Source organism: Dendrobates tinctorius, unplaced genomic scaffold, assembly GCF_039654945.1.
Source record: "Dendrobates tinctorius isolate UK_male_01 unplaced genomic scaffold, ASM3965494v1 ptg000138l, whole genome shotgun sequence".
Classification (NCBI taxonomy): Eukaryota; Metazoa; Chordata; class Amphibia; order Anura; family Dendrobatidae; genus Dendrobates; species Dendrobates tinctorius.
Window position 1 is genome coordinate 12418405 of NW_027361806.1, and position 13499 is coordinate 12431903.

Genomic DNA, 13499 nt, shown 5'->3' on the forward strand with positions numbered 1-13499 from the left:
TCGGGGGACCAAGATGTGGCAACCGCTATCTTTTATATTGGAAGGAAATGAATTAAAGGGATGGTCCAGAATGTGGCAGCCACTATATTTATTAGTGGAAGGAAATATTTGTTTGTCCTTTATGCTGATGATGAGCTTTCTTATCTTATAAATGCATAATTAAAAGGGTTCAGAATTAGAAAAACATGGTTGCTTTCACCCAAAATCAGGTCCACCCTCCACCCCTGTCTACAAGTTGTATCTGGTAATGCAGCGCCATTGGACTAAATGGTGTAGAGCTGCAATACTCCATGCAACCTGTAGGGAGCGGTGGTGCCTGATGCTTTTCTAATCCTTGACGACCCCTGCTAGGTTGTGATTAAACAGCATCATCAAACAATGCCAGCGGATTGGAGAAGAGCCAATTTAAAGAACTGTGATGAAAAAAGGTTGTTTCCGGCAGGTAGTAAAACTCATGATCTTTATGGAGTTTGCATTAAAAAGTATTATAAAACGTTTCAACGTTCTGTCCAGAAGAACCACAAGTCTCAGGAGAAGCATTACTGGTTGATGCGTTTCCTGAACCTAGATGGTTCTTTCTTACACTGGTTATGAAAAGTTCAGGTTCAAAAAAGAGTCGACCGGTAATGCTTCTCCTGGGACTTGTGGTTCTTTTGGACAGAATGTGCAAGACATAGTATTTATTATGGATACTTAATAAAATGCAAGATTTTTACTATGTGCCAGATCTGACCTTTTTGAATTGCATCTTGTTTTGTGGTTTGGAGATCGGGTGCTTGAACGGCACAGGTGAGAGGACTATTCGGATATTTCTAAAGAATTCTAAAGCAGGGTGGTCTTCACCAGTATGGGGGCATCTGCAAAGAGGAATACCTGTTCCACTTCACTTTTTTATTCAAAAAATAAGTGCAGGTTTAAAAAAAACCCTTGATGTAATGCTTCTTTATCAGAGCAGCTCTCCATGATCCTCCCTACAATCAACCACAATGAAAAATCAGGACAATTCTGCTGGTATCACATTTGTCCACTAGGTGTCACTCTTGACCCAGATTCTGGCCTAAAGGAATAAACCAAAAATGTCTGTAAAAAGTTATAAGAACTTACTATGAGAAATGGGAAAACCTAAACCTGGACCATTGTCCAGTCTGTGTAAATCGGCACATCACCGGCAGAGCAAATATTTTGCTAAATAGTTATAGAGTCTGGGTTACAATGAGAACACTTCTTGTCACTGTATTTAGGCACTTTAGTGTTATCATAGGGAAATCTAGCTTCATGGCCACCAATCAGAACTTAGCTTTCGTTCTCTAATAAAAATGCATTTCAAGTGTATTGTTATAAAATTCACCTGTAATGTATGGATAATATGAATATATTGCCATAGCACAGGAAGTGTTGTCATAGGGACATTAGGATTCACAGCTGCCAATTAGATATTTGCTTTTGTTTATTCTCTTAGAAGAAAAGATAAAATTAGATTTGCTTTGATAAAATTCAGTGTCCTCATGATAAAAAAAAATAAGCTGGCATATCACAGGAAGTGTTGTCATAGGGATTCCTTACATGTAGAATTGACCTAATCATTATATCGATCAGTAGATTTCACCCTCACCTTGTCTTGGATCCATTATTTCAATCGTGGCCTCTGTAATTTTGCCCAGTATGCCGTTCTTGGGTGACCTTAGGATAACTTTTAAGAACTCGTGGCTTTCTTCCAGACCATCGTTCTTCACATAAATATTCCAAGATTTTGTAGAAACGCCTGAAAGAAATTAAGAAATCCAAAATTCATTGAGACAGTAGAGCAGGAGGTATCCCCTATGTCCGTGTGTGCTGTGGATGAGAGATATAATGGCGGCCAGTCTCCACCCACCAGCTCAGAGACGACTGAAAAGATAGAAACAGAACCTGCAGAGGGGAAAACGGGGGAAAATTGCAGAATATAAGTCATATAATGGCGAGAAATAGCGTTATTCCTCACGTGCACATTCTGAAATGAAAAAGTGTTCCTTATGGCAGGTTATGGGATTTGTCTTCTATTTGGACAACGCCTTTTAAATGAAACTGGGTCCCAGTGAAAATAAAAGCAGCAAAAACTCATCTCCTGGAGCGGCGCTGTTGCGGAGATGTCGGCGACGAGCCTGTCGACACTAGCGTAACATTTTCATTTCAGACTTGTCGCCAAAATCTCTCGATCAGTGCCAGCAGATGAGGGGTTTTTATTTTTATTGTCCCTGACGCCCTGCATCATTTAAGAAGGAGTTGACCAAGAAGTGGAGAACCCCTTTATAGACACCAAGAACTAAATTAAAGGCACCAGAACTCGATGCTTTTGGGGCTAATGCAAAAAGCTCCTTCCCAGACACCATGCCTGATTTATAGTCTTTGGTTGTGTTGTACTCGTAGGATGGCTGAGGTTTAGGCGCACTAAGGCTATGTTCACACGTTGCGTTTTTGCCGTATTTTTTAATGGAAATTTTAAGCTGCGTTTTACAGCAAAGTCTATGAGATCGCAGAAATCTCATACACGCACATTGATTTTATTTTCCTGACTGATTTGGAAAACTGATGCGTTTTTGAAAACTGCAGCAAGTCACTTCCTTCAGCGTTTTTTTCTATATCTAGCATTTGTCCCTCTCAGACTGCAAAAATGCAGCAAAAACACAGGTATCAGTTTTTGCTGCGTTTTTGGTGCAAAAACCTTAAGGAAGATGCACCATGATTATTTTTATTTCTTTTTGGGGGGGCGGGGCACTAAACCTTATCAGCATGCCCAAGAGAAAACAAAAATGCAGCAAAAATGCAGAACAACCTGCTTTTTTTTTGTAGCAGAGCAGCTTCGAGCAGGTTTTGCTTGCAGAAAAAAACCGCAGCAAAAACGCAACGTGTGAAAATAGCCTTACAAGAGTGTAGACAGTCGTTCGCGGACTCCAGACTGTTACATTTCACCTGCACAGATACATTGTAGCAAACAATCAGGACAGCAGAGTTACATAGTAACATAGTAACATAGTTTTGAAGGCTGAAGGAAGACCTGATGTCCATCTAGTTCAGCCTATTTTTAGTGCAGTTGTTCGGCATTGTTGATCCTGGGGAAGGCAAAAAACCCACAGAGTAGAAGCCAATTTTCTCCATAGGGAAAAAAATTCCTTCCCCTAAGCTGGGTCAACCATCTACCTATAATATTCTGTTATTCGTAACCTTCTATACTGTTACTCACAAGAAAAGCATCCATTCCTTTCTTACATTCATTCAGTGAGTTGGCCATCACCACTTCCTCAGGAAGAGAATTCCAGAGCCTCACTGCTCTTACCGTGAAGAACCCTCTTCTATGCTGGTGCAGAAATTGTCTTTCCTCCAAACGAAGAGAACGTCCCCTTGTTCTTGTCACAGTCCTTGGTACAAACAGTTCATTGGAGAGATCTCTGTATTGCCCTCTGGTATACTTGTACATATATATTAGGTCTCCCCTAAGTCTTCTCTTTTCTAGAGTAAATAGAGCTAATTTTGATAACCTTTCTGGGTATTGTAGTGAACCACCTCCATTTATCATTTTAGTAGCCCGCCTTTGAACCCTTTCAAGTTCAGTAATGTCTTTCTTGAGCACCGGCGTCCAAAATTGCATACAATACTCCAAGTGTGGTCTGACGAGTGATTTGTACAGAGGGAGAATTATGTTTTCATCTCGTGTCCCCAGACCTCTTCTAATGCATCCCATGACCCTATTTGCTTTGGTGTCAGCTGCCTGACACTGGGCACTCCAATTTAGCTTCTTATTGACTAAGATGCCTAAGTCTTTTTCCATGTCTGATTTCCCCAGCAGTTTCCCGTTTAGTAAGTAATTGTAGCATCTGTTTCTCCTTCCCATGTGCATAACCTTACACTTATCTGTGTTAAACCTCATTTGCCATTTTTCAGCCCAATTCTCCAATTTACTCAAATCTGTCTGTAGTTGCAAACTGTCCTCCTTTGTGTTAACGACCTTATATAGTTTTGTATCATCTGCAAATACTGATATTTTACTGTGTAAGCCATCCACTAGATCATTAATAAATATATTAAATAGTAGGGGGCCCAATACAGAACCCTGTGGTCCCCCACTAGTAACCCTGGCCCAATCTGAGTATGCCCCATTAATAACCACTCTCTGTCTTCTATCACTAAGCCAGCTACCTACCCATCTACTCACATTTTCCCCTAGCCCAAGCTTTCTCATCTCACTTACCAATCTTTTATGTGGGACAGTGTCAAATGCTTTAGAGAAGTCGAGATAAATGACATCCAATGATTCTCCTTGTTCCATTTGAGAGCTTACATCCTCATAGAAGCTGATCAGGTTAGTCTGACAGGAGCGATCCATCATAAATCCATGTTGATATGGAGTTAAACATTTATTAACATTGAGATATTCCATAATGGTATCCCTTAGAAACCCTTCAAAAATTTTAACCACAACCGATGTTAAGCTTACCGGCCTATAGTTTCCAGGTTCCCTTTTACACCCCTTTTTGAATATTGGTACCACATTTGCTTGCCGCCAATCAAAAGGAACAGACCCTGTTTCTATAGAGTCTTTAAATATAAGGAATAGAGGCCTGTTATGATTGAGTCACCGTAGGAGGCAAAAATAGAAATGCTAGCTAAGTCCAGAAAACCAGAGAAGTTGGCAGCTATCGGATTGCAGACCCCTGAACCTATCAACACAACTAGCAGTAACCGTGGAGGGCTCCTACGATGCCCTAGGCCCCTCGATCACAGCCGGAGGACTACATAGCCTAAAGACAGAAAGGGAAATCTAAACTGCCCCAGAGCAGACCCCAAAGCAAAAGGCAGCCCCCCACATATAATGACTGTGAAGCAAGAAGAAAGAACAAAACACAGACAGAAAGGTAGACTGAGCAAAGATGGGGCCCAAGCTAGCTTAGATAGGAAAGGACAGGAAGGCTGCTGTCTGCAATCCGTGAAAAACCCTATGAAAATAAGAGCCAACAAACTGACAGTAAAAAAGGCCCTGAAGATGCTAGGCTTCAAAAAAGGCTATGTCAGTACTCAGGAATATTCTGAAGACAGAGCAACAGGCAAAAGGAGATTCAGCTCACCCCAGCAGGGAATGGCAGAATCCAGAAAAGCAAGGAAAACACAACACTAATGCAAAAAGGCAAAGCAGAAATCTTAGCTTTAGATGAGCAGGAAACAGACTGGTTTCCTAGAAGTCCACAGAGAAATCACCCGCAGGCCAGAAGGGCGTCGGCAGCCTTATATCCAGTCATTAACTCCACTCAGCCAGTCATCATCATCAGCCCCAGGTGTTTGACAATCAGGCTCACTACCTTTCTTCACCAGAAGAGGGAGTTCCTCGGGCCTCAGTAATGAAGGGGAAAATGAACTCACAACAGTACCTCCCCCTTGAGGAGGGGTCACCGAACCCTCAATCACGCCACCAGTGCGATCAGGGTGAGCCCGATGAAAGGCACGCACCAATCTTTTGGCATGAATATCAGAGGCAGAGACCCAGGAATTATCCTCCTGACCATAACCCTTCCACTTAACCAAATACTGGAGTCTCCGTCTAGCCAGACGGGAATCCAGTACTTTCTCTACCTCATATTCCATGTTACCTTCAACCAATACAGGGTCTGGAGGTGCCACCCCCGGAACAACAGGTTCAACAAACCTCTTCAACAAAGATTTATGGAACACATTATGGATTTTAAATGTGACAGGAAGAGCCAAACGAAAAGAGACAGGATTAATAATCTCCAAAATCTTGTAAGGTCCAATAAATCTAGGCTTAAACTTAGGAGAAGCCACCTTCATAGCAATATTTTTTGATGATAACCACACCATATCACCAATCTTAAACTGGGGACCAATGGTCCTATGTCGGTTGGAAAACCGCTGGGCCTTCTCCTGGGAGAGAGATAACTTATCCACCACTTGGTCCCAGATCTGGTGCATTCTCTAAACCACAGTGTCAACACCTGGGCAGGCAGAGGGCTCCACCTGCCCTGAAGAAAATCGAGGATGAAACCCAAAGTTACAAAAAAAAGGTGACATCAAAGTGGCAGAACTAGCTCTATTATTCAAAGCAAATTCGGCCAAGGGCAAAAATGAAACCCAATCATCCTGATCAGCAGAAATAAAACATCTCAAATACGACTCCAAGGTCTGGTTTGTTCTCTCTGTCTGCCCATTGGTCTGAGGGTGAAAAGCAGAGGAGAAGGACAACTGAATTCCCAGCTTGGAACAGAAAGTTCTCCAAAATCTAGACACAAACTGGACTCCTCTGTCAGATACAATGTTCTCAGGAATCCCGTGCAAGCGAACCACCTGTTATAAAAACAGGGGCGCCAATTCAGAAGAAGACGGCAACTTAGGGAGTGGTACATGATGAACCATCTTAGAGAACCTATCACAAATCACTCAAATAACAGTCATCCTTTGAGAGACAGGCATATCAGAGATGAAATCCATTGAAATATGGGTTCATGGCCTCTTGGGGACAGGCAAAGGCATCCACAACCCACTAGAGCGAGAACACGATTTAGACCGGGAGCACGTCCCACAGGACTGCACAAAATTCCTGACATCACGAGACAAGGAGGGCCACCAAAAAGACCGACTCACCAGATCTCTAGTACCAAAAATACCTGGATGACCAGCCAAAGCAGAGCAATGAACTTCAGACATCACTCTCTTCTTCCACTGGTCAGGAACATACAACTTTCCACTGGGACAACGCTCAGGTTTGTCCTCCTGGAACTCTCCCAGAGCACGTCTCAAATCGGGCGAGATGGCAGAAAGAACTACCCCTTCGCCTAAGATGGTAGCAGGCTTGGTCACCACAGGAGAATCAGCAAAGAAGCTCCTAGAGAGGGCGTCCGCCTTGACATTCTTAGTTCCAGGAAGAAAAGAAACCACAAAATCAAAACGTGTGAAAAACAAGGCCCACCTAGCCTGTCTAGGGTTCAAGCTCTTAGCCGACTCTAGGTAAATCAAATTCTTGTGGTCAGTGAGGACCACGACTTGATGCTTAGCTCCCTCCAACCAATGTCTCCACTCCTCAAATGCCCATTTCATGGCTAACAGTTCCCGATTCCCCACATCATAGTTACGTTTAGATGGAGAGAACTTTCGGGAAAGAAAGCACAGGGATTCATTTTAGATGTTACAGGATCCTTTTGGGACAAAACAGCTCCTGCAGAAGCATCCACCTCTACCTGGAATGGAAGTGAGACAACAGGTTGCCGCAAAACCGGGGCGGAGGTGAATCTTCGCTTCAGCTCCTGAAAGGAAGAAACAGCCTCTGGAGACCAATTTAACACATCAGCACCCTTCTTAGTCAAATCAGTCAATGGCTTGGCAATACTAGAAAATTTTGCTATAAATTTCCGATAAAAATTAGCAAAACCCAAAAACTTCTGGAGGGCCTTCAAAGAAGTGGGCTGAACCCAATCGTAAATGGCCTGTACCTTGGCCGGGTCCATTTCAATAGCTGACGGAGACAAAATAAATCCCAAAAAAGAAATCCTCTGTACTCCAAAAAGGCATTTAGATCCTTTGACATACAGGGAATTCTCCCTCAAGATCCGGAACACAGTCCGAATATGTTCCACATGAGAATCCCAATCCTTGGAGAAGATCAAAATATCATCCAGATAGATAATCAAAAATTTATCGACAAAATCTTGGAAAATATCGTTCATGAAGAACTGGAAGACAGAAGGGGCATTAGTGAGCCCAAAAGGCATCACCAGGTACTCAAAATGTCCCTCCGGAGTATTAAACGCCATCTTCCATTCATCCCCATGCTTACTGCGAATAAGATTATACGCCCCCCTGAGGTCAAGCTTGGTAAACCAGCAAGCACCTTTAACTCTGGAGAATAGATCAGAAATAAGGGGTAACGGATACTGATATTTAACAGTAATTTTGTTGAGAGCACGATAATCAATACAAGGTCTTAATGATCCATCCTTTTTGGCTACAAAAAAAACCCGGCACCTAAGGGTGAAGAGGATGGTCTAATATGACCCTTCTCCAATGCCTCCTTAATATAGGATCGCATAGCCTCGTGCTCGGGTACAGATAAATTGAAGAGCCGACCCTTGGGAAATTTACACCCCGGGCTCAGTTCAATTGCACAGTCATAACTCCTATGAGGAGGCAGAGACGCAGACTCATACTCACTAAATACATCATAAAAGTCCGCCAAATAATCAGGAACATCATGCGACTGAGGAGAGGTGGAAAACACCGGAGCCTCACTAAAGGCACACCGACAACCCCAACTCACCACAGACACAGATTTCCAATCCAAAACTGTATTATGAATTTGTAACCAGGGAAACCCCAGAACAATAGTATCATGCAGATTATGTAACAACAAAAACCTGCAATTTTCTTGATGGTCTGGGGCGACCCGCATTACCACCTGGGTCCAAAACTGAGGTTTATTTTTAGCCAAAGGAGTAGCATCAATCCCCCTCAAAGGGATAGGCGTCTGCAGAGGTGTCATCGGAAATCCACAACGTTTAGCAAAATCCAAGTCCATTAGGTTTAGAGCTGCTCCCGAATCCACAAAAGCCTTGGCGGAAAATGTGGACAGGGAGCAGATCAGAGTAATAGCCAGAAGAAACTTAGGTTGAACACCACCAACAGAAAACGTGTGTGCAAGGCGTTTCTCGCGTTTAGGACAGACAGAAATAATATGCGAGGCATCTCCACAGAAAAAACACAACTTATTACGCCTTCTGAACTCCTGACGCTGCTCTCTGGAAAAAACTCTATCACATTGCATAGGTTCAGACATCTGTTCAACAGGTGGCAACACCTCTCGTGCAGCTCTGCGTTCGCGCAAACGCCGATCAACCTGAATGGCTAAAGACATAGAATCGTCAAGACCAGAGGGAACAGGAAATCCCACCATAGTATCTTTTACGGCTTCTGACAACCCCTTCCAGGTAGTAAGTACTGCCCACTTTCGGAATTTTTGACAGTACAATTCTGCAGAATCACGACCCTGGTTCAATGCCAGCAGGGTCTTTTCAGCCTGATCAATGGCATTAAGTTCGTCATACAACAACCCCAAGGCCTGAAAAAATACATTCACATTAGTCAGAATAGGATCATCTGGTTTCAAAGAAAACGCCCAATCCTGGGGATCGCCACGCAGCAAAGAGATGACAATTTTAACCTGCTGCGCGGAGCTCCCTGACGAGTTAGGCTTCAAGGCAAAAAATAATTTACAATTATTTTTGAAATTCAAAAATTTAGACCGATCCCCAAAAAATACATCAGGTGTAGGAATTTTTGGTTCAGCAGCATGTGAATGAGCAAGGTAGGCGGAAATTCCCCGCACTTCCGCAGCGAGCTGCTCCACACGATCAGACAATTGCTTTATCTCCATTGAGAGAAAAAAAATTCCCCCTACGGCCTCAGAGATATAGAGGAAAAAATATACACACTTTTTTTTTTTTTTTATACAATTCTTTCCTGCAATTGAGTACCCTAGGATCTGCGGTATGGCGGGTGATTCTGTTATGATTGAGTCACCGTAGGAGGCAAAAATAGAAATGCTAGCTAAGTCCAGAAAACCAGAGAAGTTGGCAGCTATCGGATTGCAGACCCCTGAACCTATCAACACAACTAGCAGTAGCCATGGGGGGCTCCTACGATGCCCTAGGCCCCTCGATCACAGCCGGAGGACTACATAGCCTAAAGACAGAAAGGGAAATCTAAACTGCCCCAGAGCAGACCCCAAAGCAAAAGGCAGCCCCCCACATATAATGACGGTGAAGCAAGAAGAAAGAACAAAACACAGACAGAAAGATAGACTGAGCAAAGATGGGGCCCAAGCTAGCTTAGATAGGAAAGGACAGGAAGGCTGCTGTCTGCAATCCGTGAAAAACCCTATGAAAATAAGAGCCAACAAACTGACAGTAAAAAAGGCCCTGAAGACGCTAGGCTTCAAAAAAGGCTATGTCAGTACTCAGGAATATTCTGAAGACAGAGCAACAGGCAAAAGGAGATTCAGCTCACCCCAGCAGGGAATGGCAGAATCCAGAAAAGCAAGGAAAACAAAACACTAATGCAAAAAGGCAAAGCAGAAATCTTAGCTTTAGATGAGCAGGAAACAGACTGGTTTCCTAGAAGTCCACAGAGAAATCACCCGCAGGCCAGAAGGGCGTCGGCAGCCTTATATCCAGTCATTAACTCCACTCAGCCAGTCATCATCATCAGCCCCAGGTGTTTGACAATCAGGCTCACTACCTTTCTTCACCAGAAGAGGGAGTTCCTCGGGCCTCAGTAGTGAAGGGGAAAATGAACTCACAACAGAGGCCTGTCTATCACATTACTTAACTCCCTTAATACCCGAGGGTGAATGCCATCAGGGCCTGGTGATTTGTCAATTTTAATCTTACTAAGGCGGTTCTGCACTTCTTCCTGGGTTAGGCAGGTAATACTTAATGGGGAGTTTACATTATCACTCTGCGTTTCCCCTGGCAAATCCTTTTCATGTGTGAACACTGTTGAGAAAAAAGTATTTAAAACATTTGCTTTTCCCACATCGCTCTCTATGATTTCACCCTCATTGTTCTTTAAAGGGCCGACACCATCAATTTTAATCATTTTACTGTTTATATAATTAAAGAATAGTTTGGGGTTTGTTTTACTTTCCTTAGCAATGAGTCTCTCAGTTTCCACTTTTGCTAAATGTATTTGTTTTTTACACATTTTATTTTTTTCTCTATCACTTTTTAATGCTTCTTCATTGCCTTCTTGTTTTAGCTTCCTAAATGCCTTGTTCTTGTTATTTATTGCCCTTTTTACATCCTTATTTAGCCACATTGATGTTCTCCTGTTCCTAGCCCTTTTATTTCTGTACGGTATGGCTAGCTCGCAGTGGGTGTGTAAAACTGATTTAAATATTTCCCATTTATTTTCTGTGCTCCTATTTTTGAGGACATTGTCCCAATCAATTCGGCGAAGGTCCTCTCTAAGCTGATCACACTTTGCTTTCCTGAAATTCAGCGTTTTCGTAACCCCCTTCCAGGGCACCTTACTGAAGGACAAGTGGAATTGTATTATATTGTGGTCACTGTTCCCTCGGTGCCATCGACTCGTACTTCTGTTATTCTATCTGGCCTGTTGCTTAACATTAAGTCCAGAAGGGCCGTCCCTCTAGTTGGGCCCGGCACAAGTGGTGACAGATAATTATCCTTGGTCACTGACGGAAATTGGTTTCCTTTCTGAGATCCGCAGGTTTCAGTTTCCCAGTCTATGTCGGGGTAGTTGAAGTCCCCCATAATAATCACCTCATTGGATTTGCTGCTTTGTCTATTTGTTTCAATAATACATTCTCAGTGGTTTCTGTTATATTTGGTGGCTTATAACAAACCCCTATGAGGATTTTATTACTTTTCCCTCCTTGTATCTCCAGCCATAGAGACTCCACCTCTTCGTTTCCCTCTTGTATATCTTCTCTTAGTGTGGGCTTTAAAGTGGACTTTATATATGGACAGACTCCACCCCCTTTCCTTTTTTTTTACGATCCCTCCTAAACAAATCATATCCTTGCAAGTTAGCCGCCCAGTCATAGCTGTCGTCTAACCATGTCTCAGTTATTCCTACTAGGTCGTATTTTTCCTCATACATGACCAACTCCAGATCTTCCATCTTATTGGTCAGGCTTCTTGCGTTGGTCAGCATGCAGGAAAGAAGTTTTGCTTCCTTTTTCTTAGCTTCTTCTGAGTACCCTGTCTTGGGTCCTCTTTACCACATCTAGTATCCTTGATTAGTTTGTCCTTCTGCTGCATGTTCTTGTATGCTGTTTTTCCTCCCATCCCCTCTTCTTCTAGTTTAAAGCCCTCCTGATGAGTGCGGCACGTCTTCTGGTGAATGTGTGTTTCCCAGGTTTTGTGAGGTGTACCCCATCTCTTGCGAGAAGTCCATCGTAGAGGTAATTCACGCCATGGTCCAAGAATCCAAATCCTTGCTGCCTGCACCACCGTCGTAGCCAGTTGTTCACCTCTAGTATCCTATTCCATCTTCTGATGCCATGGCCATCGACTGGGAGAATTGATGAGAAAACAACCTGTACGTTCCGTTCCTTTATTTTCTTCCCCAGAATTTCAAAGTCGCGGAATCTACTTAGTTCATCCAGGAATGGAGATCCATAACAAATTGAATTTGTTCTGAATTTCTTAAAGGTTTTGGATTATGGCAAATCCACCTGTTCCTCTACCGCAGCTCCCCAGCCGGTCTCTGGTTCTTCTGGCGCTCCTTTCCACACCACTACATCGGCGCCAGAAGAACCAAAAATTGACGGTGGCCTAGTAAGGACAGGTGAGGGTCTAAGACCCGAGAGTAAAATAATTGGTAATATTCTTTAACCCTTTCACTCATCTTTATTTAAATTACTTTGGAGCCGAGAAGCACCAGTAAAGGTCTTTTCTTGCCATTTGGGGTGCTTTTGTTTGAGATGGACTTTATTCGAGCCAAATCGAATCTACTGACCAAATATTACCAATCTGCTGCCCAAAATAAACTATTCTCTGCGCAGAACCCTCAGCCAAGATGAATTTCAACAAGGAAAACTCCATCAAGACGACAGAGACTCCTGTGCATTACTCTTGACAGTCCATTGATTTCAACATGAACGATGTAATACTTCATTTCTCCTGTGGTGGCGCTGTAGGGAAACAGAACATTTCTCTGCAGAATATAGCCGATTACTCTGGATCCCAGCAGCAGTATATCCTGGAATGAATTTATCGATAAAAGAGACAAAAGGAAAGAAAAACAAAAAAAACTTTTATATTGGCCTAAAAAAATGCAAATCTTGGGAAAGTTAATAAAAGTTGGCAGAATCTTCGCAACAAGCTCCTAGCTCTTGAGTCAAAGAGAAGATCGCCATCTATCTGCCAAGCAGAAACTGCACCTGAAAGTATAGGGGGTGTGTGGGGGGGAGGACTTAAAAAATATATATTTTACATCTATAAGTAAATCATTGAAGTAAATGTAAAGGGGACAGATGTCAGTTTTAAAAAGCGGTAAGTAGATTTAATGTGATTTCTAATGAAATGCCTTCTCATACTACAACCTTTAATTGAGCGCTGACCTGTGGAAGTCTCAAGGATTTGATTTACTGGAACGTTTTATTTTGCTGGAATTCATCAGGATGAATAAATTAGCCTCGTACCGGTAACTGGATCATAAATTACATGTTAGCTGTTGTGGGGAGCGATAGCGGCGGCTAGCGAAGAAGGAGACGCAGGAATCTGCAAGATATTAAAGGGTGCCCGGTACAGTAGATGGACCGGATCCCTGACCCCATGGGCTTACACTCTAGTTACCAGTGTTAGGGCTTGTTTGATACATTTACCCTTTTGTACCAATCTGCATTTATCAAAAACACAGTTGTAAATGTAACATTTTTAATGGGGCAGGAACTGTTCAGCCTCCCACCATGACACAACTACAGTGATACATCGAAT

General features: G+C 42.8%; 1 protein-coding gene across 1 annotated transcript in view; it reads right to left on the reverse strand.

Annotated features, from left to right (window-relative positions):
- Window positions 1-13499, reverse strand: part of LOC141048722 (FRAS1-related extracellular matrix protein 1-like) — a 176826-nt gene that overhangs the window by 21045 nt on the left and 142282 nt on the right. Inside the window, exon 30 of the mRNA XM_073544597.1 lies at window positions 1613-1762. Coding sequence (XP_073400698.1) covers window positions 1613-1762 — 150 coding nt within the window. The remainder of the gene's footprint in view (window positions 1-1612; window positions 1763-13499) is intronic.